At 45.9% G+C, this 23,120-nt stretch overlaps 2 protein-coding genes across 5 annotated transcripts; one reads left to right on the top strand and one right to left on the bottom strand.

The window, feature by feature from the left end:
• Positions 1 to 1,035: 1,035 nt before the first annotated feature.
• zc3h7bb (zinc finger CCCH-type containing 7Bb) lies at positions 1,036 to 15,325 on the bottom strand. Of its 3 annotated transcripts, none has more exons than XM_056429500.1 (21): positions 15,130 to 15,325; positions 14,267 to 14,328; positions 14,133 to 14,169; positions 13,707 to 13,904; positions 12,356 to 12,514; positions 11,956 to 12,096; positions 11,824 to 11,866; positions 11,503 to 11,744; positions 10,567 to 10,852; positions 10,021 to 10,079; positions 9,820 to 9,919; positions 9,374 to 9,535; positions 9,034 to 9,239; positions 8,845 to 8,945; positions 8,148 to 8,329; positions 7,097 to 7,176; positions 6,671 to 6,933; positions 6,469 to 6,574; positions 6,216 to 6,324; positions 5,077 to 5,210; positions 1,036 to 4,844 (listed from the first exon to the last, which is right to left on the bottom strand). In XM_056429500.1, the coding sequence occupies exons 2-21, from the start codon at positions 14,323 to 14,325 to the stop codon at positions 4,809 to 4,811; spliced, it is 2,703 nt and encodes a 900-aa protein (XP_056285475.1). In that variant the 5' UTR covers positions 14,326 to 14,328; positions 15,130 to 15,325; the 3' UTR covers positions 1,036 to 4,808. The 3 variants fall into 3 exon arrangements, with proteins under 3 accessions (XP_056285475.1, XP_056285473.1, XP_056285476.1); XM_056429498.1 differs by having other exon boundaries at positions 15,141 to 15,325; XM_056429501.1 differs by lacking the exon at positions 15,130 to 15,325 and adding an exon at positions 14,861 to 15,081.
• rangap1b (Ran GTPase activating protein 1b) lies at positions 14,379 to 22,800 on the top strand. Of its 2 annotated transcripts, none has more exons than XM_056429502.1 (16): positions 14,379 to 14,455; positions 16,900 to 17,024; positions 18,137 to 18,264; positions 18,338 to 18,397; positions 18,493 to 18,672; positions 19,231 to 19,365; positions 19,511 to 19,669; positions 19,751 to 19,864; positions 19,968 to 20,067; positions 20,543 to 20,627; positions 20,734 to 20,887; positions 20,990 to 21,073; positions 21,213 to 21,315; positions 21,429 to 21,517; positions 21,855 to 21,976; positions 22,076 to 22,800. In XM_056429502.1, exons 1-16 carry the CDS (start codon positions 14,415 to 14,417, stop codon positions 22,158 to 22,160), a joined length of 1,764 nt encoding a protein of 587 aa, XP_056285477.1. In that variant the 5' UTR covers positions 14,379 to 14,414; the 3' UTR covers positions 22,161 to 22,800. The 2 variants fall into 2 exon arrangements, with proteins under 2 accessions (XP_056285477.1, XP_056285478.1); XM_056429503.1 differs by lacking the exon at positions 14,379 to 14,455 and adding an exon at positions 16,465 to 16,535.
• Positions 22,801 to 23,120: the final 320 nt, after the last annotated feature.

Here is a 23,120-nt window from a genome sequence, read left to right as displayed (position 1 = left end):
GAGCTTCTCCATCCCCGCCCCCTCAAAAGCCGGTGAGAGCGCCGATTGGTCAATGAGTGCGTCAATCACAGCGGTGACAACCAATCGTGAGCCTCCACTAGATAGAAGGTAAACGAGACCGAACAGAAAACTAGAACATAGCAGACTGTTGTGTATTAATACAACACAAAATACTACATGTTTAAGATATTTACTACACGTTAAAGATATTTACTACATGTTTAAGATATTTACTCAACCTGGAGCTCCTCCCATTTCGTCTGTGTACAAAAATAAACAGAAGAAGTATTACACTTGTTATTAAAGTCATATAGGAAAATAAAAAATATTACATTTAATTTCAAATGTTTTATTTCCCTCCAGCCCTATGACTTTAATAACATGTGTAATGCTTCTCATCACACATATGCTACAAGATCCTTAAGTTCCTTAAATGTCAAAGTGCACCAGGCTGTATGATACATGTGTATTTGAAGATAACACACGTGCACTTCACACTGCAGTCCTTTTGTTGCCTCGGGGGAAAGGAGAGCACAGGTGGACTGATAGTGAGACGAGTGGTACACCGACACACCTGCGAGGTTTATACTTCGCGATAAATTGATAACTCATGTAGTCTGAAGGGAAAACAAAATGCACAAAAAAACCTACAATTAATTTCAGTGGGTAGTCTCAGACTGAGGATCGTTTCCTAGGTCACTGAGTGAAGTTCAATAGTTTGTGTAGAGAACTCGAAGTAGGAAGTAGCTATCACTATTCATTTATATTTAGCATTATATTGAGGTGTGTATTTAATAAAAACAAAAGCCCCCTTTGGGTTGTCCTGATCTTTTTGTATATTTACCAATTTCTGTGTATTTCTGAAGGAGCTCACTGGCCCCTACACAACCAGATAACACCTTATCGCCCAAATACTGGAGGAAGTCGAGAAGAGTGACTTACAGCGGCATTTTTATGTCCATGCTTTTTAAATGAGACGTGAAATATGTATTCCTTTTAATTGTGACCGGACCTCTAAAAAACAACCCGTTGCAGTTCATGAGTTAATTGTTTATTACAATTTGACCAAGTTGTAAACCGTGATCTTCAATTAATGGAGAAAAAAAAAAAAAAAAAAAAAACTTCTTTTCTAAAACAATCTTGTTTATTAAATGCTTTCAAGAGATTTGGTCCATTTATGAGATCATGAACTTCCAACCAGGGAGAACGAGAGGAAACAAAGTCAAGGAGATAAAACATAAAACAAAAATGTAAAAACACAGTACAAAAAGGAGGCCTTGTTTTTTTTCTCCACTTCTTACGACCCTGGTTTCATCATCAGTCGTTGAAAACAACTCAAAGAAACAATATTTAGATTAAATTAAGATTTTTTTGTTGGTGTGTGTGTGTGTGTGTATGTTGGTGCTGGGAATCACGTGACCAACTGTATCAGAGGGCAGGACTATTACCAAAAGTAACTGCGTCTGCATGATAAGGCCCTCACACACACACACACAGATGGGGAATCATCACCTCATAGTAGAAGCAGAACCGCGGCAGTGTGTGTGCTAGAGGTTTCTTGTACTGCAGCCGCTGTAAATATCGTAGTTGTGTACGCACAAAGTAGCAGAACCATGCCTCCATAACCATTTACTCCAACATGTCCTTATCGGGAGTTGTGCGTGTGTCCACTAGTCCTAGCAGCCATTACATAAGCCATAGCCACAGTCCTTATTTAAATGAAGCAAATTATAAATTGAAAATAAAATCCCACCATGTGGTTATTTAACCAAAAGACATCTTCTTTTTTTCTTCTCTTCTTTCCCCCCAGACAAAATTAAGATTTACTAAGTTTTGGCATGTGGCTGGTGGTCTGTTTGCATCCCGGCTGCTTTGCTGAATATCCGGAATGGATAATTATGGAATGACAAAGAACCTTTTGAACACGGCACCGACCACAGAGACACAAAAAAACAAAGAAAAAGCTCCACCATCTCTTATCTAAATTACTGTATACAGGTGTCTAAGTATTATAATAGGTATAAGGTATCATATACTGTATATAGTAAGCAGGAATATAAAATAGGGGCATGTATCATCTTATAGGTGTAGTATATCGAATAAGGCGCTACACAGGAGTATACAGGCTACTATAGATGCTTCTGTCTCCACACCCATGAATCATTTAGACTAAAGCGCACAGGCAGCGGGCTCCGTTGGATCAACACTGAGGAGATATATATATATATATAAATATATATATTTTGTATGTATTGTACTTCAGTCATCAACTATCTTTTCTCGCGTGTCCAGTGCCTAAATAATCCTAAATCTTAACGAACAGAGCTCAGGACGACATTAATATAAAGCAGCTCTACCGTGTGAAACGTCTTCTACCGCAGGTGAGCTGAGCGCCGACGTCCCCACCTGGAGGCGGGAACCTCAAACGCCTCACGTTAACGATGTGGGCGCGTCCCGCCCGCCGCCGCCCGGACAGAGCCGTGGCCCCGCTGCTCACACAGACGCATATTTACCGTTAATTATTATATTCTTACATGGATACATATATAAAGAGAGTTATACATTGCAATAAACATACATATATCAATAGCATATAGAGAAGAAATAGAAATAGTCGATAGGTAGCGATCATCATCATTATATTCATCATAATACTCAGAGTAATATGATCCCTCAGAGTTAATACCGGGGCTGTTCCACACCAGAGTTTAAACAATAGGACCGCAATGTTCTGCTCAGGATTTGACCGTTTTTGGGGAATTGAAGTTTTTTAATTATTTTTGCACTGAGCCAAACCACAAAATTAAATGAAGGCTTGAAATCTAAAGTGCAGCTTTTGACCCACACATTGCAGAACAGAAACACTGACTCTTCCTGTAGATCCAGTAAACAAAAAATGTTTTACAAAATTTAAGAAAGAGTTGGGCGACTCGAACGCTTCCCTTCTGCCCCGTGTAAAGATTTAGCAAACAAACAAACTAATAAACAAACAAAAACAAACCCGGTCTGGAACAACCCACACAGAAGGGAAAAAAATGACAAAATAAAAAATAATCATATAAAACAAAAACCACTATAGTCATCTAGTTTAGTGATACATGTCATATAGCAATACCTCAATAACAATAAGTTCTATGTAATCAATACAGGTTTTTCAGGTTATATATTTATTAAGCTTAACCGCTAAGTTATCAATTATTATTAATAGTATCCCATTACTTGTAAATATGTATAATATGCGTGGATATGTATCTGAATATAGACGCATCTCCGTCGTGTCTCCGTCCACATTAAAAGGCCAGAACAGACATCCTGCCTCTGTGTGTGCGTGTGTGTATATGTGTGTGTGTGTTGTTTATAGGCACAACATGTGGTGAGAAGGTTTCCCATAATAAAAAGGTTAACACAGCCATCAGGAACATAACCAATGGATGCACATGAGGGACCCTGGTGTCCATCTGAGGCTGTTGGGCCCAGCCTGTGAAACAACGACCCCCAACTCAACTGAAGAGGTGGAAACGCCCTCGCTTCAAAACTACCCCAAATATTCTCACAATCAACTGTGTTCTGCGTTTCCTCTGCCCCAGTGAACAGTCACTTCTCTCTCTCTCTCGGCCTCCTACACCCGCTCTGCGTCTCTCGTCAGATGGTGAAAAGCTCCCTCGGTTGCCTTGGCAACAATTGGTTTGAGCCGTTAGCCACAGCCGGTTGGTTAAACAACCCCCCCCCCCCCTTTAGTAACCCGAGGCGGACGCTACTCAGTCCTGCTGTGATTCACCTGGAGACCGGCGGCCTCGTAACAGGTCATGTGTCCGTGTTCGTCCCGTCAAGGGAAAGTTGGTTTGATTACATAACCAGCTCTTAGGAGGCCATCGTATATATCTAGGGGGGGGGGGGGGGGCTGTCGTGTGATGCAAGTTTGTTTTTGGGGGCATGAAAATATACTTGCATACATTCCACAATCACAGCAACATTATTTTAAATGACTAATCTCCTAGTTTCAAAAGGCCCGTGCAGGCATTACATTCATAGCGTTCTACCAATATGGCAGACAATATAACGTGAAGCGCAACTCCACCTTGGAAAAGAAAGAAAAAAAGCATTATTCAAAATCAGTCATCAGAAAGCTTTCGTGACGCCGCTCGCCATCCAGAGGCAGGAGAGCAGGATTTGGTTGTTGGGCAGATCATCGAGGAGAATCTATTTTTACAATTCATTTTTAAGTCTCTGCGTTGTGGGCTTAGCACTCCAAAGTTAAATATTTTTTGTTTAACTTTCAGTTATTAAATGATCACCGAGCTAAATTTAAGGGCTGCGACCAGCGCACCCACCCAAGGTTTGAACAAAAAAAATAAAAAGTGGCGCCAGGTGGACACAAGATTCTCAGTCCAAAGAGCACTATGGAATACTAGTTTATTATCATTATTTTTAGTCAGAGCAAAACTAGGTGTGTGTGGAATTTCTGCAGTATAATCTGCTGGAAGGGGGCGGAGCCTAAAGGTGCCGAGTGTAACTGAAGCTTCATCCTAAAAACAAAAAAAGTCCTTTTCCCCTCACAAAGCTTTCTAAAGAGGTGCCTTTGATTTGAGAGTCATGTGCTGTGTGGAAGCGTTTGTATGCGTGTGTGTGTGTGTGTGTGTGTGTGTGCATATGGGGCTCAACCATTTAGTTGCGTGTCCACCTTCTCCGACATTGCTGGCTGGATGTTACAGGAGGTCAGACAGTTCAGGTGCAGCCGGTGTGGCCGGCCCCGTCTCTCCGTCTTCGGCTCAACGGCGACCAGCTGCCTCCGGTCTCCACGGCAACTCTCAGAGGTCATCCCCGTCCGACAGCCGCCGGCCGCCCTGAAACAATAAGCGTCGACACAGCTCAGCTCGCCCACTGACCAACACTCACGTACACTTGAGCAAACAGGAATATCACGTCACTATAAAACAATATTTAGTTTCCAGGAAGAATCCTGAACATTATTATATTTTAAAATCTGACATCACAGGAGAAAATCTATGTGCCACATTCACAAGAAAAGGAGGAGTGGCCGGTTGAATGGCCGATGGCGGTGTCGTGACCTCTCACCATGCTTTCTGCATAATCCGCTGTTATGGTGACCTGCTTGTCCTCGGGGGGCGGGTTCACCGCTGAGCTCTCCGTGCGCCTACTCTGATTGGTCAGGTGCAGCCACAGCTCGTACATCTGTTGCATGTCTCTCACTGCAGGGAGGAGAGAGGAGAGAAAGAGAGAGGGGAAAGAGGAGAGGAAGAGAAGAGATAGAGGAGAGGACGAGGAGATAAAGAGAGGAAGAGGAGAGAAAGAGAAGAGATAGAGGAGAGGACGAGGAGAGAAAGAGGAGAGGACGAGGAGAGAAAGAGGAGATAAAAAGGAGAGGACGAGGAGAGAAAGAGAGCGAGAGGAGAAAGAGGAGAGGAAGAGAGGAGCGAAAGAGAAGGATAGAGATGAGAGGGAAGAGAGGAAAGAAAGAGGAGAGAAAGAGAAGAGATAGAGAAGAGGAAAGGACAAGAGAGAAGAGAAAGAGGAGAGGAAAGAAAGAAAGAGGAGAGAAAGAGAAGAGAGGAGAAAGGAGAAAAGGAGATGAGAAAGAGAAGAGAAATAGGAGAGAAAGAGATGACAAAGGAGAGAAAAATAAGAGATAAAGAGAAAAAGGAGAGAAAAATAAGAAATAGAGAAAAAGGAGAGAGTTAAGAGGAGAGAAAGAAGAGAGAAAGAGAAGCCGCCTCAGTAAACAGAGTTACGCAGAACAACAGTCAAATGAGGCGGGTGTGATGAGAGTGAGGGGGTGATGGGTGTAAGTGGGTGTGAGGGTGTAAGTGGGTGTGATGGGTGTGTGATGGGTGTGATGGGTGTGAGGGTGTAAGTGGGTGTGATGGGTGTAAGTGGGTGTGAGGGTGTGATGGGTGTGATGGTGTGTGATGGTGTGAGGGTGTGATGGTGTGATGGGTGTAAGTGGGTGAGATGGTGTGAGGGTGTGATGGTGTGTGATGAGTGTGATGGTGTGAGGGTGTGATGGTGTGATGGGTGTAAGTGGGTGAGATGGTGTGATGGGTGTAAGTGGGTGTGAGGGTGTGATGGGTGTGATGGTGTGTGATGGTCTGTGATGGGTGTGATGGTCATTTAAAGTCTCTGCAGTGGTGGAGTTAAAGGAGTGAAAAGAGGATGTGCTTGAACACGATGGACTCTGAGTTCTCGAAGCTGCTTACAGCTGTTGTTCTTCATGTAGGTCCACACGTCCCTCTCCTCCAGGCTGTGGGCGAACGAGCAGTTCCCGATGTAGTGGCACTTCTTCTGCTTCATCACGTGCACACACATCTGGACGGGAGGCAGACAGAGTTAACGTCTCACAGGGAGGCTCCCGTCACTTTAAAAGATTGTAAAAATGTCACTTTGTTGTCGTTTGTCAATTACAGGTCACCATGGCAACTGTTGCCGGCGATGAGTTGCTCTCGTACTCACGTCATATTGCTGTGGGTAGGTGCGGGAGAAGGGCAGCGGGCGAACAACCACCCACTTCTTCTTCTCGAACGATTTCACCAGCAGGACCCGACGTTCCTTCGTCCAGCTGCGGAGCCAAAGAGCCGGGAGGTTCAGTTTGCATTGCATCATGGGACGCGAGCGGTGGCGCTCGAGGGTTAGCCGCTCGGACGACGGGCCTCACCTGTGCCGCGCCTTGGCCGTGCAGTACTTGAGGTTCTTGTCGGGCTCGTTGACCTGCCCTTCTCTCCAGCACTGGCCGCACACAAACTTCATTTTCAGGTTGAGGGGCCGCCCTCTCCCGATGCCCGCGCTCAGCCCTCCCATCCCCAGACCCCCCACCGGGCCCACGCCGCCGCCCCCACCGATGCCGTCTCCCCCCCCGCCGCCCATCCCCCCCACGCCCCCCGCTGTCATGCCGCTGCTTTGATGTGGGATGTGGATGGGCTGAAAGAGAAATGAGAGGCGAACGTTGATTGCCAGAATTCTATAAGAATACAGGCACCGTTTCAGGCGTCCTTCATACGTCACTAGAGGGCGAGCAGCACGTCTGGGGGGGGGGGCTCATTGTGCTCTACATGTGACGGTGGAAAGAACTGGCTCGTCTCACCTTCTGGTGCTTCTGTGCGTTCTGCTCCAGCCGCTGCCAATGCCTCTTGGACTCCTGCACCATCTCTTCGTGGGTGATACCTGAAGGACCAATGAGGGAGCAGACCCGTGTATAAGGGGATCACCTTCGCTCCCACCTTTCACCGCGGTGACCGTGGCTTTGTAGACATGCATGCCAGGGCGGCTTTCTTTGGTTAAATTTTTTTTTTAATAAAAGGGAATTCATAATTTTGTTCCAATGGAAGAAACTGACAATTTGACCATTTATTGACTGTTTATCGGGGCTCATGCACCGTTTACAGCATCTGTAATGGATGTTTTCTTAATTCACATTTCCAGTTAGCTTGTTTACTCGTTTGTTTTCAGCCTTGAGAACAACGTGTTTCATAACAGCGGCTGCTTTCACGTCGAGAATGAAATTATGATTTCGGGTATCATCTATATTTTTTGGGAAACTTACTTTACTGGAGACGGTGTTCACAGTCAAATAAAAATCACATTTGGCAGGACCGTATTTAAAGGATTGTCATTAGGCAGACCTCTATTATTATATCTTGGAAAGCTATCCTGTGTAGCGGAACACACGGTGCTAGTTAGGAGCTAAATGTTCTTTTATTCCGTTCACATTGTCTTTTTTTAAATGTAAAAAGACAACCAATATGTGTGTAGGAGCCATGAGTTGAGTCTGTATTATATGTTTGAGTGTGGAGTCTAGCTCAGGTTGACCCCGGGTGGCGGTGTGGAGCACTGTGGCAGGTAGTTTATATTTGGGGCACAGGTGCAACTGACAGAGGTAATGATGCATGGGCGACGGGAAGATCGCACGGTTTTTACCGCGAGCAAGACACACTAATGGGAGAGCAGGAAATTTATATATATATATATATATACACACACAGTTATGTCGTCAGTCGTGAAATGAAATTAAACGGGAGCCTAACCCACAGACACAAACGGCATGGAATCGAGTGGCTGAGGACAGAAATCAGTCACTGCAGTGTGTGTGTGTGTGTGTGTGTGTGTGTGTGTGTGTGTGTGCGCGGCCTACCCACCTGTATCCTGCTGCAGGACCCAGCATTTGAGCTCGATGACGGAGTGAGCAAAGGAGCAGCTGTCCTCGCGCTGGCAGCCGTAGCGAACCTCGTGGCGACACACGTCGAACTGGCAGAGCGGGTGCAGCGGGCGCACTTTGCTGTAGCGCACGTTGGCCGACCGCACCACGTGCACCAGACACCTGCGGCAGAGCAGCAGAGAGCGAGCGTTGGGTTATTAAAGGGCCGGCGGACTAAATGAAACGACATTTTGAGTGTATTCGTCCCACATTATTATCAGGGTTCATACACATGCTGACCAATGGGTGTCCAGGACTTTAAATCAAATTTCCATGACCAAACGTTTTGTGAAATCTCGGGTGTATACATGAAAAAGTGAGAAAATGTCATATTTAAACTAAAAATAAGAATTCCAATATAACAAATGTTCCATGACTTCTCAAAAACTTTTGGGATTTACAGTTTGGGGGGAAAAAAATCCCAAAAGTTTAGGAGGAGTCATGGAACATTTGTTATATTCATATGTTAATTTACACAGTATATATATATATATATATATATATACACTGTATGCTTTGGAATGACTTTTCCAGGTTTTCCATGACCGTACAAACCCTGTATTATTCACCACATCATTATTAAACCTAACCGAGGCGTTTTTAAAAAGATATTTTGCAAAACGAAGGCAGAAACTCACTTGTTGTCGTCAAACGGGTGTCGCGCTGTGAGGTTCGAGCAGACCGCCAAGTTCTCCTTGCTGCGCTTGCTGATGATGCGAGGCTTACTGTCGAAACATTCCTGCGGGGAAGAGGAAAGCGATGCACGTGAAACCGCCGCGTCTTGTTCCGATAGGCTCCACCAGTGCCGGCCTTGAGTGCGGCCTCACCTCACAGAGGAACATGAACATGCCCATGTGGAGCTGCAGCAGCCGGGTGACGCTGAGCGCCCGCCTCTCGGTGCTGCCCAGCGGGTCGAACAGCAGCTCTCGGCTCAGCGCGCCCTTCCTCTCCTGGGTCCACACGTCGATCTCCTCCTGGCAGTACGCAAACGTGCAGTTCTCCCCGTACTGGCACTCCTGGCGCTCCTGCACCTCTGTATGCGACCCAAGGAGAGAACGTGTTTAACAGAATAACAAAAATATAATCTTTTTTTTGGCCACAGTTCAACTAAAATAGATTTCCCTATCTTCAACATCCTTTCAAGTATCTTAAATCATAATAAAATACCTTTACAGAGCACAAAGGCCCCCAGGAAGTTGTTCCGCGCCGGTCTCGGGCGGATCCTCTTCCAGGTCGGGTCGTCTGTGTTTTTAAGGCGGCACAGAAGCACATCCCTTTTACAGCGGTGTGCCGCCTCCGGCTGATACTTGTAGTCCATCACTCGAGGACCTACGGAGGCGAGAGGAGGAAAGAGTAAGTTAATAAAGAAAATAAAAAGAGTAATAACTCGTTAAGGTGAGCTCCATTCTGTAAATGATGATGCAATTGGTGGGGGATAGAGGGAGGGGCCAGAAAACAACGTCTAGAAGTTTCAAAGAAAATAAAAACACAGGTGGTGGGCTAATGAAGACGGCAAAGCTATACTGGGCATTTCGCTAAGGGGAGAGAGAGAGAGAGGGAGAGAGAGAGAGAAGCTGGTCACAAGGTTAATAGGAGAGTCGGCTTGAACGAACCTATTCGGCTGTAACAGGCATGACAGGCCTGCCGAAACTCATGAGTGACCGCCAGAGGATTCCTGGAGAGCAGAGACAGGTTGGTTCCTGCTGAACCGTTCTGAAAAAGAAAAACACACAGATGTGACATTAAAACACAAAAGACCAGCATCGTAAGAAATGGCAAGAGATGATACGTGTGTGTGTGTGTGTGTTACTCACTGCATGTGCAGCACTGTTGTTACGCAATCCAGGGATGAAGCTGTGACACATCCGTCCCCCTGAAGACACAAGGACACTGATGTCAGACACCATGTGTGGCCCGGGGGCTCTGGTGGCTACGTGAGCGCGCGCTAACACACTGTACTGGTCAACATGTTTGTGCTGCTTCAGTTATATATATATATATATAGATGTATGCACATTGTAGCGGGCATGCTGAGAATTCCACACAATTTTTTTTTTTAGAAACAGTACCGTTTGCAGGGGCTACATGCTCAAATGAGCAGAAATGTGAGTTTACGGTGTACTTTTTATTTTTAAATGCATGAAACAATGTAGCGAGTTCTATTTCTCATGTGATTCCCTCTGTTGGTTTGAACCACCACGTCAACTTGAGCATGCCATGTGTTCATTAGTATAGAGAGGAGAAACAGTTTCAACATTATCTCTCCGATCTCATCAGAATGTTTTATTGGATTTAAAATTTAAAAAACTGGTTTCCCTAAATAAGATAAAAACACATCAAGCTACAGACTCGTTGCTCACCAGGGAGAGTATACTCGGACAACGAGTCCAGTCCGCCAGCAGCGACTCCCGCCTTCCCCTCTCCATCCGTGGGAAAGCCTCCCAGTGCGTCCTGCGCCTGGGTGGAGCCCTGGTCCCGCTCGGCTAGCGGCGCATAGGACTCCAGTGGGGGCATCTCACTGATGGAGGAGCTGAAGAAGGTCGGGGACAGCTGGGGCGACAGGGCTGGACGGTTTGGAGAGTATGGCGGCCGGAGACCCACCGCCGTGTTGGAAAGGTTGGTGGGGATAGCACCCTGGACTGGACTCTGTGCCAGGAGACAGACGGAGACGAGCATTACCTCACCAAGAGGACGCGTGAAGACCCGCCTCCAGGGCTCATCCACATGCTGGCCAATGGGTGTCCAGGACTTTAAACCAAATGTCCATGACCAAACATTTTTAGAAATCTCAACGCATACATGAACAACTGAGAAAATGTCGTATTTTAACTAAAAATGAGAATCCCAAAGCATTCAGTATAATTTTAAATGACACAAATGAACAACAGTTTAGATTTAAAGAATAAACATTTGTCTTTTCAGTTAAGGTGCGTTCACTTGCAGCGCGGAAAATGTGCGCTGCGAGTATGAAAGAGCGTATGTCGGCTTATATTTAGAGCGTCATTCTTTTAAAAAGCATATTAATTATTTAAAACTTAGCGTTAATGCACATATGAATATAACAAATGTCACCGACTTTTCCAGGCCTGGAAATAACGATTTTTAATTTCCAGGACTTTTCCAGGTTGTCCATGACCCTATGAACCCTGCGCAACTAAACACACACATGACCCTGTTCGCTGAGGATTTAATTCCACCTTTAAATTAAAGATTAAACAAAACACATCAGTGTATGTGCTTAACGCACGTGAATATAAACGGTGGTAAATGTCTCCGCTCCTCTGTCCTCCGCTCACCTCGCTCACTTTCTTGGGGATGCACTCCAGGAGGCTGTCCAGCTCGTCCTTGATGACGCTGCTGCTGCATTCGTCCATGTGCTCCGACACGGGGACGGAGTACGGCATGGGGGGCAGGCCTTGGCTGCTGGGGCTCTCCGACAGGTCGGTGCACGGGGTCCCCTCGGGGGACGCCGGGTCGTCGCTGACGGGGATGGGCGTGGCCAAAGGAGCGGGGATGCACTGCGCGTTAGACTGGTCCGCTGAGGGGCACGAAAGAAAATGACTTGTAAATGGAGTCTGGGTCGGAGCTACGTTTGGAGTCATCGCTCGGGGTCCTACCTGGTCCCATGTCACCCAGAGACTCCAGCCCATTGGAGGACATCTGAGAAACAGAGTGAGAAACAACAGATATGATTAGTCTCTCATTCCATCGCAGAGTAAGTAACTCTCTACTGCGTCCACAGCACCCACCTCTCCTGTGGGTGGGGAGGTCTCCCCATGACCCTCCCCTTCTGTGGCGGTGGACTCCGTCTGGGAGCTGACGTAGGCCTTGCGGCCCTTCAGGCCCAGTTTACTGGCCAGGTCCTGAGCCAGATCGTTCACCTGCCTGTCCTGGAAGACGAATTACGAAGAGGTCCCACTTACTAAGAATCGCTTTCATTCACTTTAAGGTAAACTGTTACGAGGAACACAATGAAGTCAGAATTCATGACTGACACTGAAGTTCACGACTCTATTCCAGATCTGCATGAAAGCGCTTATCGGCTTCTCCTCCTTAACTTTAAGAGATAATCTTTCACTTTTAAACTAGATCAACTAGATTTTGGCGTAAACGGTCCTTTGTATTCATATGTCAGTGTTGGTGACCTACGTGCGGTGCCGTGAGTAGACATTTGGTTCCACAATCGTAGGCCTCCCGGATGCGTCCCAACTCCCTCAGACAGATGGCTTTGCGGTACAGAGCCCGGCGGCTGCCTTCTGACACGCACAGCGCGCTGTCGCAGTCCTGGATGCCGCGCTCGTACTCCCTCTGAGGCCGACGCACACAGAGGCACACGGTAAGAAAACACATCGGGATGTAAAGAGACATTTTACAGAGAACCCAAAGAGACGTGCACAAGAGTTAGATCATGACTACAAGGAAAGATCCCGTTAATGTAAAAGAAGAGCTTTAAAATGTAAATTAGTCATTTTGAGTGTATTGCTAGGGAAAAGATAGGTGTGGTTTTTAAAAAATTAAGAATTGTCAAACTGCCAATCACTTTTTCCTCTTAAGAGTAAGAGAGTTAAGTGAGGACTTACTCCTTCAGTGTTGCCTCTCTGGTGGAAGCATTGTTGGTGTTAAAACTTTTTAGCAGGCATAAAATCAACACTATATTGCATTGATTACATTTGGCTCTTCCACATTTATTTTAAATTCTATAAAGATCTAAAAGTTTCCATATTCAAAGAAGTCAAGCTGAATAAAAATATAAACAAAAAAGTAATATTGTATTGCTTGTGATGAAGACACATGACCATCAAGTGATGCATCTCATTAGGGAGACAATGAAGTGATTGATGTAATACAAAGAAGAACAGTCACAGACTTTAAGTCTGGATTCCACCGCAGCATGAACACGGACTTGGTGAGTCTCAAAATTATTCTCAACATTTCCCCATCAACCCCACTGTTTGCCGTCAAAAAGAAAAAGCTTTTGGCACCTCGCTTACCAGGCAGATTACTGTAATCTACACAAATATAAAAAATAATAGAAACACATCTATCGTTATTTGTGAGTCTGTTCCATTAAACAAATAATTAATGTAAAAAAAAAAAAACCTAAAGATGATTTCCCAGCTTCAGTCCTTTCCTTATCAGACCAATACGGAGAATTCCCTCTGGATCAAATGTCTTAAATTTAAAATGATGGACTGTAACTTTGCATTGTGTGTATTTATCCTGTACTATTTGTTATTGTTTTATGTTTTATGTTGTATGTTGTAAGGTCTGTCAGGGGACTACAGATGCAAATTAGCTGAAGCTACACTCTGGTACAGTGCATAAAATGGTGACATTTATGTTTTAACAGTACATGGTCCCTTTTAAATAAAGATAATAATAATAAAAATGGTGTGACACAAACATTATTTATAAAAAGTTGACTCAAACTGATGAACATTCCCTCCTTCCTTTCACATGTGTCCACATGAGCATCGGCCAGTGACACGTTCCCCCTCACCGTCTGGTAGCAGGCAGCAGCCCTGTTGACGTACAGGCTCTCCAGCAGCTCGTGAGGGATGACGAGGGCCTCGGCCTGAGCGTAGCGGGCCACGCTGACCCCTTCTCCGTACTGATGGGTGGCTTGACGACAGTCTCCATCCCGAAAGCAAGAATTGCCCTCGTCCAGCAAGTTACACACCAACTGCATCACAAATGCCTGACGGGAGGTGGAGAGAGAGGTCAAAGGGAGATGATGATGACGAGGGAGAGGGTGGCATGACACATTAAGAAGGTGATGGTCAGAAAGAGGGGAACAATGTTAAGAGAGAGTGACATCCAGGTGCATGTGATAACAGAACCAAATGCGAGTAGTCAAGGTGAAATCTGAGATTAGGTAATGCAAGAACAAATAGTTGATGATGGAAAGAAAAGGATGAACACAAACCTCATATCTCTCCGGCTCTGGGAAAGGCAAGGAGGACCTGAGGACACAGAGAATAAGAGGGTCGTCATTGCTCTCCGAAAAGGTGTGAACTTTTCTCATGATTCCGCATTCAGAAGGCGAAAGGATGTACTTACTGGATAAAGCTCATGGCTTTCTGAATTTCCTCCCTGCATTTCTGCCGATCAGGATCCATAGCCTGAGGGTGGAGGAGACAAGGTTCAAATGCAAGTGTCTAAGAACTCAACTTGTTTTGCTTCAACGGCGTTGACAGCTCGGGGCAATATGTTCGCACGTGTGATGGCTGAGCATTTATTCTGCAAAAGGTTGTTATTGTTGTTGTTTTCTATATAAAAAAACCTGCGAACTACCCGACGGGACGAGGCCTGCCACTGAACGCAAGCATCGGACTCGCGTAAACAAACCACGGGCACAGCTAACGGCGAAGACAGCGGGTGGGTGTCGTGATCGTGGACATGTTATGGATCCGTGGGGGACACAGGTATAAACTGTGAGCATTTTGGGAGAGGACTTCTGGACATTAAGCTAGCTGCACGGTTTAACCGTGAGCCATAACAGTTTTGAGGGAAATGAAAACGTTAGCTAGCCGACGCTATCGTGCAACATGGAGGCTTATAGACGATCCACCGACAGCGATACATAGGATAATAATTACAAACATACATAATCTGCATTGGTGCTCTGCTAATGACATCAAGAGTTACCGTTACCGTGGTTTAGTCACCGGGGTAGTTGGGATCACGTCAGCGGCTCTCACTCAGCCCAAACGTGCTAATCACTAACGCTTAGCTAACGTTAAAAACAATGCAAAATATCATAAAATAGATGTGTGTTTTTTTCCCGAAGTCACGGGCGTTGTTTTGTCTTTAACGCTAATGATTGAGGAGCTGACATGGGAGGCCACACTGCTTATAAACTCGTGTTAAACAGCTACCGGTTAGTTAGCTAGCTAACTTATACTAATGGAGCCCAGACCCACCTGACACTCACCGCGAGTCACGGAGGTGTCTTCACGCGGAGACAGGACGAGCTACCTATCCGCAGAGTGTCCCTGTCATCGGTGTGTGGACGGAGCACGAGTGTCTCTGCGCTACGACTGCTGCTGCACACCGGATCAATACCAGCTAACTGCTAGCGGCTAGCGGCTAACTGCTAACTGCTAACTGCTAGCTGCTGCCTAGGCGAGTGCAGCGTTGCAACAAGTTTCCGGGAGACGTTTGTCCGCCAGGGGGCAGCAGAGAGCGCGAGACCGCTCCGGTTGGGTTAGCTTTTTGGAATTTGGAGCAATTAAAGCAACATGTAAATGTTGCTTTAACAAAGTGTTTTCACGAAATGAGAAGAATGTCGTAAATGTATACTGGATTATGAATGTATAATTATATTATTATTATTATTATTACTATTATTATTATTATTCCAGATGCAATAATGTGTGAACAGTATTTCAATAGTAGTTGGATTGAGCTAATTTTGCCCACTTGGTATTTAATATATTGGTAATTGTATATATATATATATATATATATTGCAATCATATTCTGTACAAATATTTTAGTTTTTGTATGTACAATTTTTATCTGAAAATTAACTAGTTATTTGATGTACGAGTAGTACAAGTGTAATTATTATTATGTTATTTCTAATCATCTTTGAATGTCAAACATGTCCCAAACACACCTTGCTGAGATTAGATTGTACAATAATGTGAACAATCCAATTTGCTCTTTGTTTTATTGTTGACATGATCATATGGAGTTAGCAAATAAATAACATAGAATCTTGCCCGTGACCGGCAAACATCTGCCGAGTTCATCCAGAAAACGGCAGCTGAAATTCTTTTTTTAATAAAGAGTACATAATTACTAACTTTATTTTCTGACTTAAATTCGATATAAAATACATTTTAATTACTTAAAAACATCTTTATGGAGACAATACATTGCAAATTGAGTACAAATAACGTTACAGTATATATATATATATATATATATATATATATACTGTATACTGTAACGTTATTTTATGTATGTATATATTTTATACATATATATTTTATATATATAACATATTTATATATATTGTATATATATAAATATATATTTTGTATATGTGAAAAAAAATCCATTCATTATTTAATTACAATAATAATAAGTTAACAAAATATATTAAGAGTGCAGTGAATTTAATCAAGTGTAGTTCGGGGTTGTACCAGCAGGTGGCGGTAAAACCGTGCAGATCAATTTTCACTGGCGTAAACTGAATCGACGTAAAAGAAACCTGGGCAGCGTGACGTCACGTGGTTGAGCAACCGGCGCGCGGCACGGAAGAGCGTTGTGTTTTTCGGCACCGTTTCCCCTGGAAATTACCAAGTGGCTGCTCTTTGTGGTGAGGTTCAGTGCCAGTGAGATGTCTATGACCTAGAGACACGAGGACAGGCTGTTTTATAAAGTCCGGACTCACGAGGCGCATTAGTTTGAGCTAACCTAGCTAACTAGTTCAGTCAACTTTTCTGATGTTGCGCACTTGGCAGGCTAGCGCCGGCGGGGCTTACATAGCTAACGTTACCATGACTACTGTTGTTGTCGTCATGTTAAAACCATCTGCATATGACGTAAGGTTATATCTACTGTCATGGAATATATATTTTCTCGATTTCGAGCAAACTACTGTCCTCACTGCTCACTTACATGTCGATAAAGTTGCTAAAATACAATCCTCTCCAATGTCTGACTTCTGGATGTTTACACAGGAGTCACGTCACGATGGCCTCGGATGACGTCGCTCAGCTGGCCGACGTGCTCTCCAAGATCCACGTCGGGGATGGAGAGTTGGGCTTCAGAGGCTCGGGTCTGAAGCTCGACGACGCAGAGTCGGGTGAGATGTCGAGAGATGGTTCTGGTTCTGTCTTCTCCTTCAATCCACTGGGTCAGACCTGACTTCTGAGAGGGTTCTGGTTCTGTCTTCTCCTTCTGCCCACTGGGTCAGACCTGACGTCCTGGATCTAGAGGGTTCTGGTTCTGTCTTCTCCTTCAGTCCACTGGGTCACACCTGACATCCGAGAGGGTTCTGGTTCTGTCTTCTCCTTCAATCCACTGGGTCACACCTGACGTCCTAGAGGGTTCTGGTTATGACTTCTCCTTCAGTCCACTGGGTCAGACCTGACGTCCTGGACCTAGAGGGTTCTGGTTCTGTCTTCTCCTTCAGTCCACTGGGTCACACCTGACGTCCTAGAGGGTTCTGGTTATGTCTTTTCCTTCAGTCCACTGGGTCAAAGCTGACTTCCTTGAGGGTTCTGGTTCTGACTTCTCCTTCAGTCCACTGGGTCACACCTGACATCCTAGAGGGTTCTGGTTCTGACTTCTCCTTCAGTCCACTGGGCCAGACTTGACCTCCTAGACCTAGAGGGTTCTGGTTCTGACTTCTCCTTCAGTCCACTGGGTCACACCTGACATCCTCGAGGGTTCTGGTTATGACTTCTCCTTCTGTCCACTGGGTCAGACCTGACGTCCTGGACCTAGAGGGTTCTTGTTATGACTTCTCCTTCAGTCCACTGGGTCAGACCTGACTTCTGAGAGGGTTCTGGTTCTGTCTTCTCCTTCAGTCCACTGGGTCAGACCTGACGTCCTGGACCTAAAGGGTTCTGGTTATGTCTTTTCCTTCAGTCCACTGGGTCACACCTGACATCCTCGAGGGTTCTGGTTATGACTTCTCCTTCTGTCCACTGGGTCAGACCTGACGTCCTGGACCTAGAGGGTTCTGGTTATGACTTCTCCTTCAGTCCACTGGGTCAGACCTGACTTCTGAGAGGGTTCTGGTTCTGTCTTCTCCTTCAATCCACTGGGTCAGACCTGACGTCCTGGACCTAAAGGGTTCTGGTTATGTCTTTTCCTTCAGTCCACTGGGTCACACCTGACATCCTAGAGGGTTCTGGTTCTGTCTTCTTCTGCTCACCACAGTGTGAGACCTGACTTCTCTGTGCTTTTCAGTGGAGGAGCTGATCCGCGAGATGGAGCAGTACCCGGGCCTGAGAGCGCTGCGTCTGGAGGGGAACACCCTGGGAGTGGATGCGGCCCGGGCCATCGCCAAGGCTCTGGAGAACCAGGACCGGCTGCAGGTACTCGCTCTGGATCCCCTTTCGCCGTAGAGACGGCTCACTTTGCCTGAAACGCTCTCTCCGTGTCTTTCAGCGATGCTACTGGAGCGACATGTTCACCGGAAGGTTGCGCTCTGAAATCCCGACGGCCCTGGTGAGAAGTCCAAACGCCGATTTAAAAAGTTTCGCAAGAAGGATTCTTCGCTAGCCGCCCTGACCACGTGTCGTGTGATTCTGTGCGTCCGTCAGAGGTCACTGGGCAGTGCGTTGATGAGTGCCGGCGCGAGGCTGACCGATCTGGACCTGAGCGATAACGCCTTCGGGCCCGACGGCGTGAAGGGGATCGAGCAGCTGCTGAAGAGCCCGTCCTGCCACGCGCTGCAGCAGCTGAGGCTCAACAACTGCGGCATGGGCGTCGACGGAGGGAAGGTGAGTTTGATTTTTACCTGGCGCCGTAAATCTCGGTACTTTTAACCTCTCCCAACACGAGCTGCGTCGTTACGCAGGGTTCGTACAGTCGTGGAATAACACTGGAAAAATCTTGGAATTTGTCAGTCGTTAATTCCAGGCCTGGAAAAGTCCTGGGGAGAAAAATAAATTCTCAAAGTTTAGGAAAAGTCCTGGAAATGTGTTATATTCATATGTTGCATTTACGATGAGTTTTAAATAATTAATATGCTATTTAAAAGAATGACGCTCAAAATATAAGCCGGCATACTCTTTCATACTCATAAGTAAACGCACCTTAACTGAAAAGATATAAATTATTCTTTTAATCTAAACTATTGTCTCATTAATTTGTGTCACTTAAAGTTATATACTATACGCTTTGGAATTCTCATTGTTAGTTTAAATACGACATTTTCTCACTTTTTCATATCTGCACCTGAGATTTCACAAAATGTTTGGTCGTGGAAATGTAGTTTAAAGTGCTGGTCACCCATTGGTCGACGTGAGTATGAGCCCTGGTTGCGGCGCTGTGTGTAGATCTTGGCTGAAGCTCTGATTGAAGGCCACCGCCAGGCATCGGCGTGCGGCGCTCCACTCAAACTGAGAGTGTTCATCGCCGGGAGGAACCGCCTGGAGAACGAAGGAGCCAGCGCCCTGGCCAAGGCCTTCCAGGTAGAACAATAATGGACAATCGGTTACATATTAATCATGATTTATTAATCATTTCATAATTCAAGCATTTGAAGGATTTCGCACTTTGGTGTCACTGTGTGTTTACAATCGTAGACTCCTCCCCCTTTGTGTTTCTCCATGTCAGCTGATGGGCAGCCTGGAAGAAGTCCACATGCCCCAGAACGGCATCACCCACGCAGGTGTGGCGGCGTTGGCTGCAGCCCTGCAGCACAACCCGGAGCTCCGCGTCCTCAACTTCAACGACAACACCTTCACCAAGCGGGGCACGCTGGCCATGGCGCGGGTCAGGCCCGTTCTCACGCCGCCTCTTTAAGTAGAGGAGACGCGCAGGCGTGCGTTTTGAGCCCAACTTTTGTTTCTGCAGGCTCTGAGGCACCTGAGGAACGTGCAGGTGATCAACTTCGGGGACTGTCTGGTCCGCTCGGAGGGAGCCGTCGCCCTCGCCGCTGTCCTCCGAGAGGGACTGCCGGTCCTCAAGGTCGGTGCGCCCTCAGCGCTCAGCTTTATGTCCGTGTCGGCCTCGTCGCCGTGCCGATGGCCGTGCTGATGGCCGTGCCGATGGCCGGGCTTCTTGTTTTCAGGAGCTCAATCTGTCGTTTGGGGAGATCACCGAGGCGGCGGCGCTGGTGGTCGCTCAGGCTGCGGCGGACAAACCGGACATGGAGACAGTGGATCTGAACGGTAGGCGGACGGTGGAAGGTCTCTCTCTCTGGGCTCTCTCTCTCTGGGCTCTCTCTCTCTCTCTGGGCTCTCTCTCTCTCTCTCTCTGGGCTCTCTCTCTCTCTGGGCTCTCTCTCTCTCTCTCTCTCTCTCTCTGGGCTCTCTCTCTCTCTCTCTGGGCTCTCTCTCTCTCTCTCTGGGCTCTCTCTCTGGGCTCTCTCTCTCTCTCTCTGGGCTCTCTCGCTCTCTTTCTCTGGGCGTTTTTTCTCTCTCTCTCTGGGCTCTCGCTCTCTCTCACACACACACACAGGTTCTCACGGCAGTCTAAATCCTGGAATCGTGATGAAATTAGTTTCCAAAGAATCGTCTTTGAGAATGTTGAAATCAAACGGAACTATTTCTAAAAGTTACGTCACCTTTAAGTTAGATTTAAGAAGTGTGTCTTGACAATGACGATACGCCAGCTGAAAGTGACTCCTGCATGTGACTCTTCCAGGTAACAGTTTGGGGGAGGAGGGCTGTGAGGCTTTGAGGGAAGCCATGGAGAGCATGAACAAGGGAAGCATGCTGGCGTCGCTCAGGTAACGCACACGTCCAGTGGATCACGGGATCCAGTGGATCTCTTTTCTTCAGCCACTTCTTCAGCTGCTTTTTTAACCAAACAAATCGTATTATCTCCACTTGTAGCGACGACGAGGGCGAACCTGAAGACGAGGGCGAAGACGCCACCGATGACGACGCCAGTGACGGCGGGAGTGAAGACGATGAAGAGGACGGTGGCGTCGTGAAGGAGAATGGTAGAACGAGAAAAGACGACAGTCCTGCGAAACCCCCGAGCCCAGTAAGACGCCACGAAATCCCCCCCCCCCCCCGCCTTATCGCTCACGTCTAAACAAGTGACGGGGTCGTGTGTTTCTGGTTGTGACCTTGTGTCCGCCCTCAGGCAGAGGTCACGACCTTCCTTAGCTGCCCCTCGGCAGAGAGGCTCCTTCAGCTGGGAGAGATGAGGACGAGCCTGCAGCAGCAGGTAGGACTCTCAAAACAAAAGATGGCGGCGGTGTTTCCCAGCAGATCGTTTGCTGCTCCTACAATCTGATACAACTCTATTTTTTGGGGGTGTTTAGTAAACAAACATTTCCTAAAACTCGTTTCCCTTTTCTCACCAGGTGGACGCAGCCGACCCTCACAGGGCCGCCGACGTCCTTCTGAAAATCGCTTCTCTGTACAGCGAGGACCCGGAGACCAAGGCGGCCGTCTTCGAAACCGTCGGTGAGTACGATGCCGCTTCTCGCGCAGCGGTTGAAATAGCGTTGTGGGCGGAGCTTCGGCCTCCCGTGGAGCCGCCGCCTCACCGAATGACCCGCGTCGTCGCCTCCTCACAGACGGCGTGTTGGAGAAGCTCCTCTCCGGCTCGGCTTATGAGTCGTACCGCTTCCTCTCCTCGCTGCTGGTCATGATGGGACTCCTCAAGGTATACACCCCCGACCCCGTCTCTCCAAAGAGTATGAAAACAGAACTCATGGGCACCGAGATTGTTTGTTGTTGTTGTTGTTTTTAAATAGGAAAGACTCCAATTGCATGAAAGTTCTACACAAGTAACTTTTAAAGTAAGGAGCGTGGGTTGTGGCGCCCCCAGTGGATGAAAGTGGTCGTGTTTCTAAAGCACCAGATTCCCTGAAAAAAACCTCATTTAACTGCAGCTGGACCAGACGGTCTCGTCACTGTTTTAATGTGAAATAAAATAAGAAATAACATAAAATTATGTGGTTTTTTAAATCTGTTCATTGAGGTTTTTTTCTGTTTTCCAGGGCGAGGGGAAGATGAAAAAGGTGACACTGGTCCCAGGTCAGCTGTTGTGTTTGGAGCACGCCATCCAGCAGGAGTACTTCCTCCAGCAACACGCCGCGCTGCTGCACACCTTCGTGTCCAAGTATGGGATCTTCTTTTTTTAAATCTCACGTTTCACCTGTCACTCAAATGACATCATCACCTTGGAGTCTGAGCATTGGGCACATTTTGGCCTCTGCAGGAACAGCGGAGCTCTGGAGTCCTGCAGCAGTGCTAGTGAGCGGCTGAGCTCCACGCTGGAGAAGAAGTGCCATGACCAACACTGAAAACACACGCACGCATGCACGCACACACACACACACACACACACACACACACACACACACACACAGTACTGACTTTACGGTCTCCAGAAGCCTTAAAGAAGGGACTCAGACAGCCACTTAATGTATCTCCCTTCCTGACGTGTATATTTTATGAAGGCAAACACTGCAGAATGTCTTAAGTTTTATTTTTCTACGAACGCTCGGGACATTTTAATTTTTTTAAAATAGAGATAGAACTAATACACAAGGTAAAGTTTGGGTGAATGTGTAAAAATGGAACTGCTAGTAACCGGGAGCGCGGCTAACGTTTTCACTGTTTACAACTAAATGTCTTATTTCAGCCGCAGCCTGCATAGCTGGCGGGAATGCCCAGATTTACAGATTATTGCAGGTTATTACAGGTTATTACAAGTTATTACAGATCTTAATGTTTGGATATAAAAGTGGCAGATATTTATATTGTGATAAAACAGCTTGAGATGTTCTGTATTTTTAAGATGTCTGTGTATATATATATATATATATCAGATACTCAGATGTGCTGCTGAGACAGGAATGGGAAGGCCAGCTATTCATGTAACTCATACTGAACAGAGACATTTATATAATCAATTAATCTAAATAAATTTGTGAAAGATTACGGGCTGACTTAATTTTTCCGCTCCACTGATTGGCTGCATCACATTGCTGTTTGCTTTGATAACCTTTTTAGCAGTATATATATAAATATATTTATTTATCTATTCACATTTGTATATATTTATATTTATTTAAAGATATTTTTCATTTAATTATATCTATATTTATATATATATGTATATGTATTTATTTAAAGATATTTTTAAATTAATTTATATATTTATTTAAATATATATAAATCTCTTTAAAGATTAATGTGTTAAGTCAGAATTAATCTAACAAGCTTTAACTCTTACTTTGTGTATCTTTTTTTTTTTAAAT

This window comes from Pseudoliparis swirei, chromosome 13 (assembly GCF_029220125.1).
Source record: "Pseudoliparis swirei isolate HS2019 ecotype Mariana Trench chromosome 13, NWPU_hadal_v1, whole genome shotgun sequence".
In the NCBI taxonomy this organism is placed as follows: Eukaryota; Metazoa; Chordata; class Actinopteri; order Perciformes; family Liparidae; genus Pseudoliparis; species Pseudoliparis swirei.
This window is presented reverse-complemented; position numbering and strand designations above follow the sequence as displayed.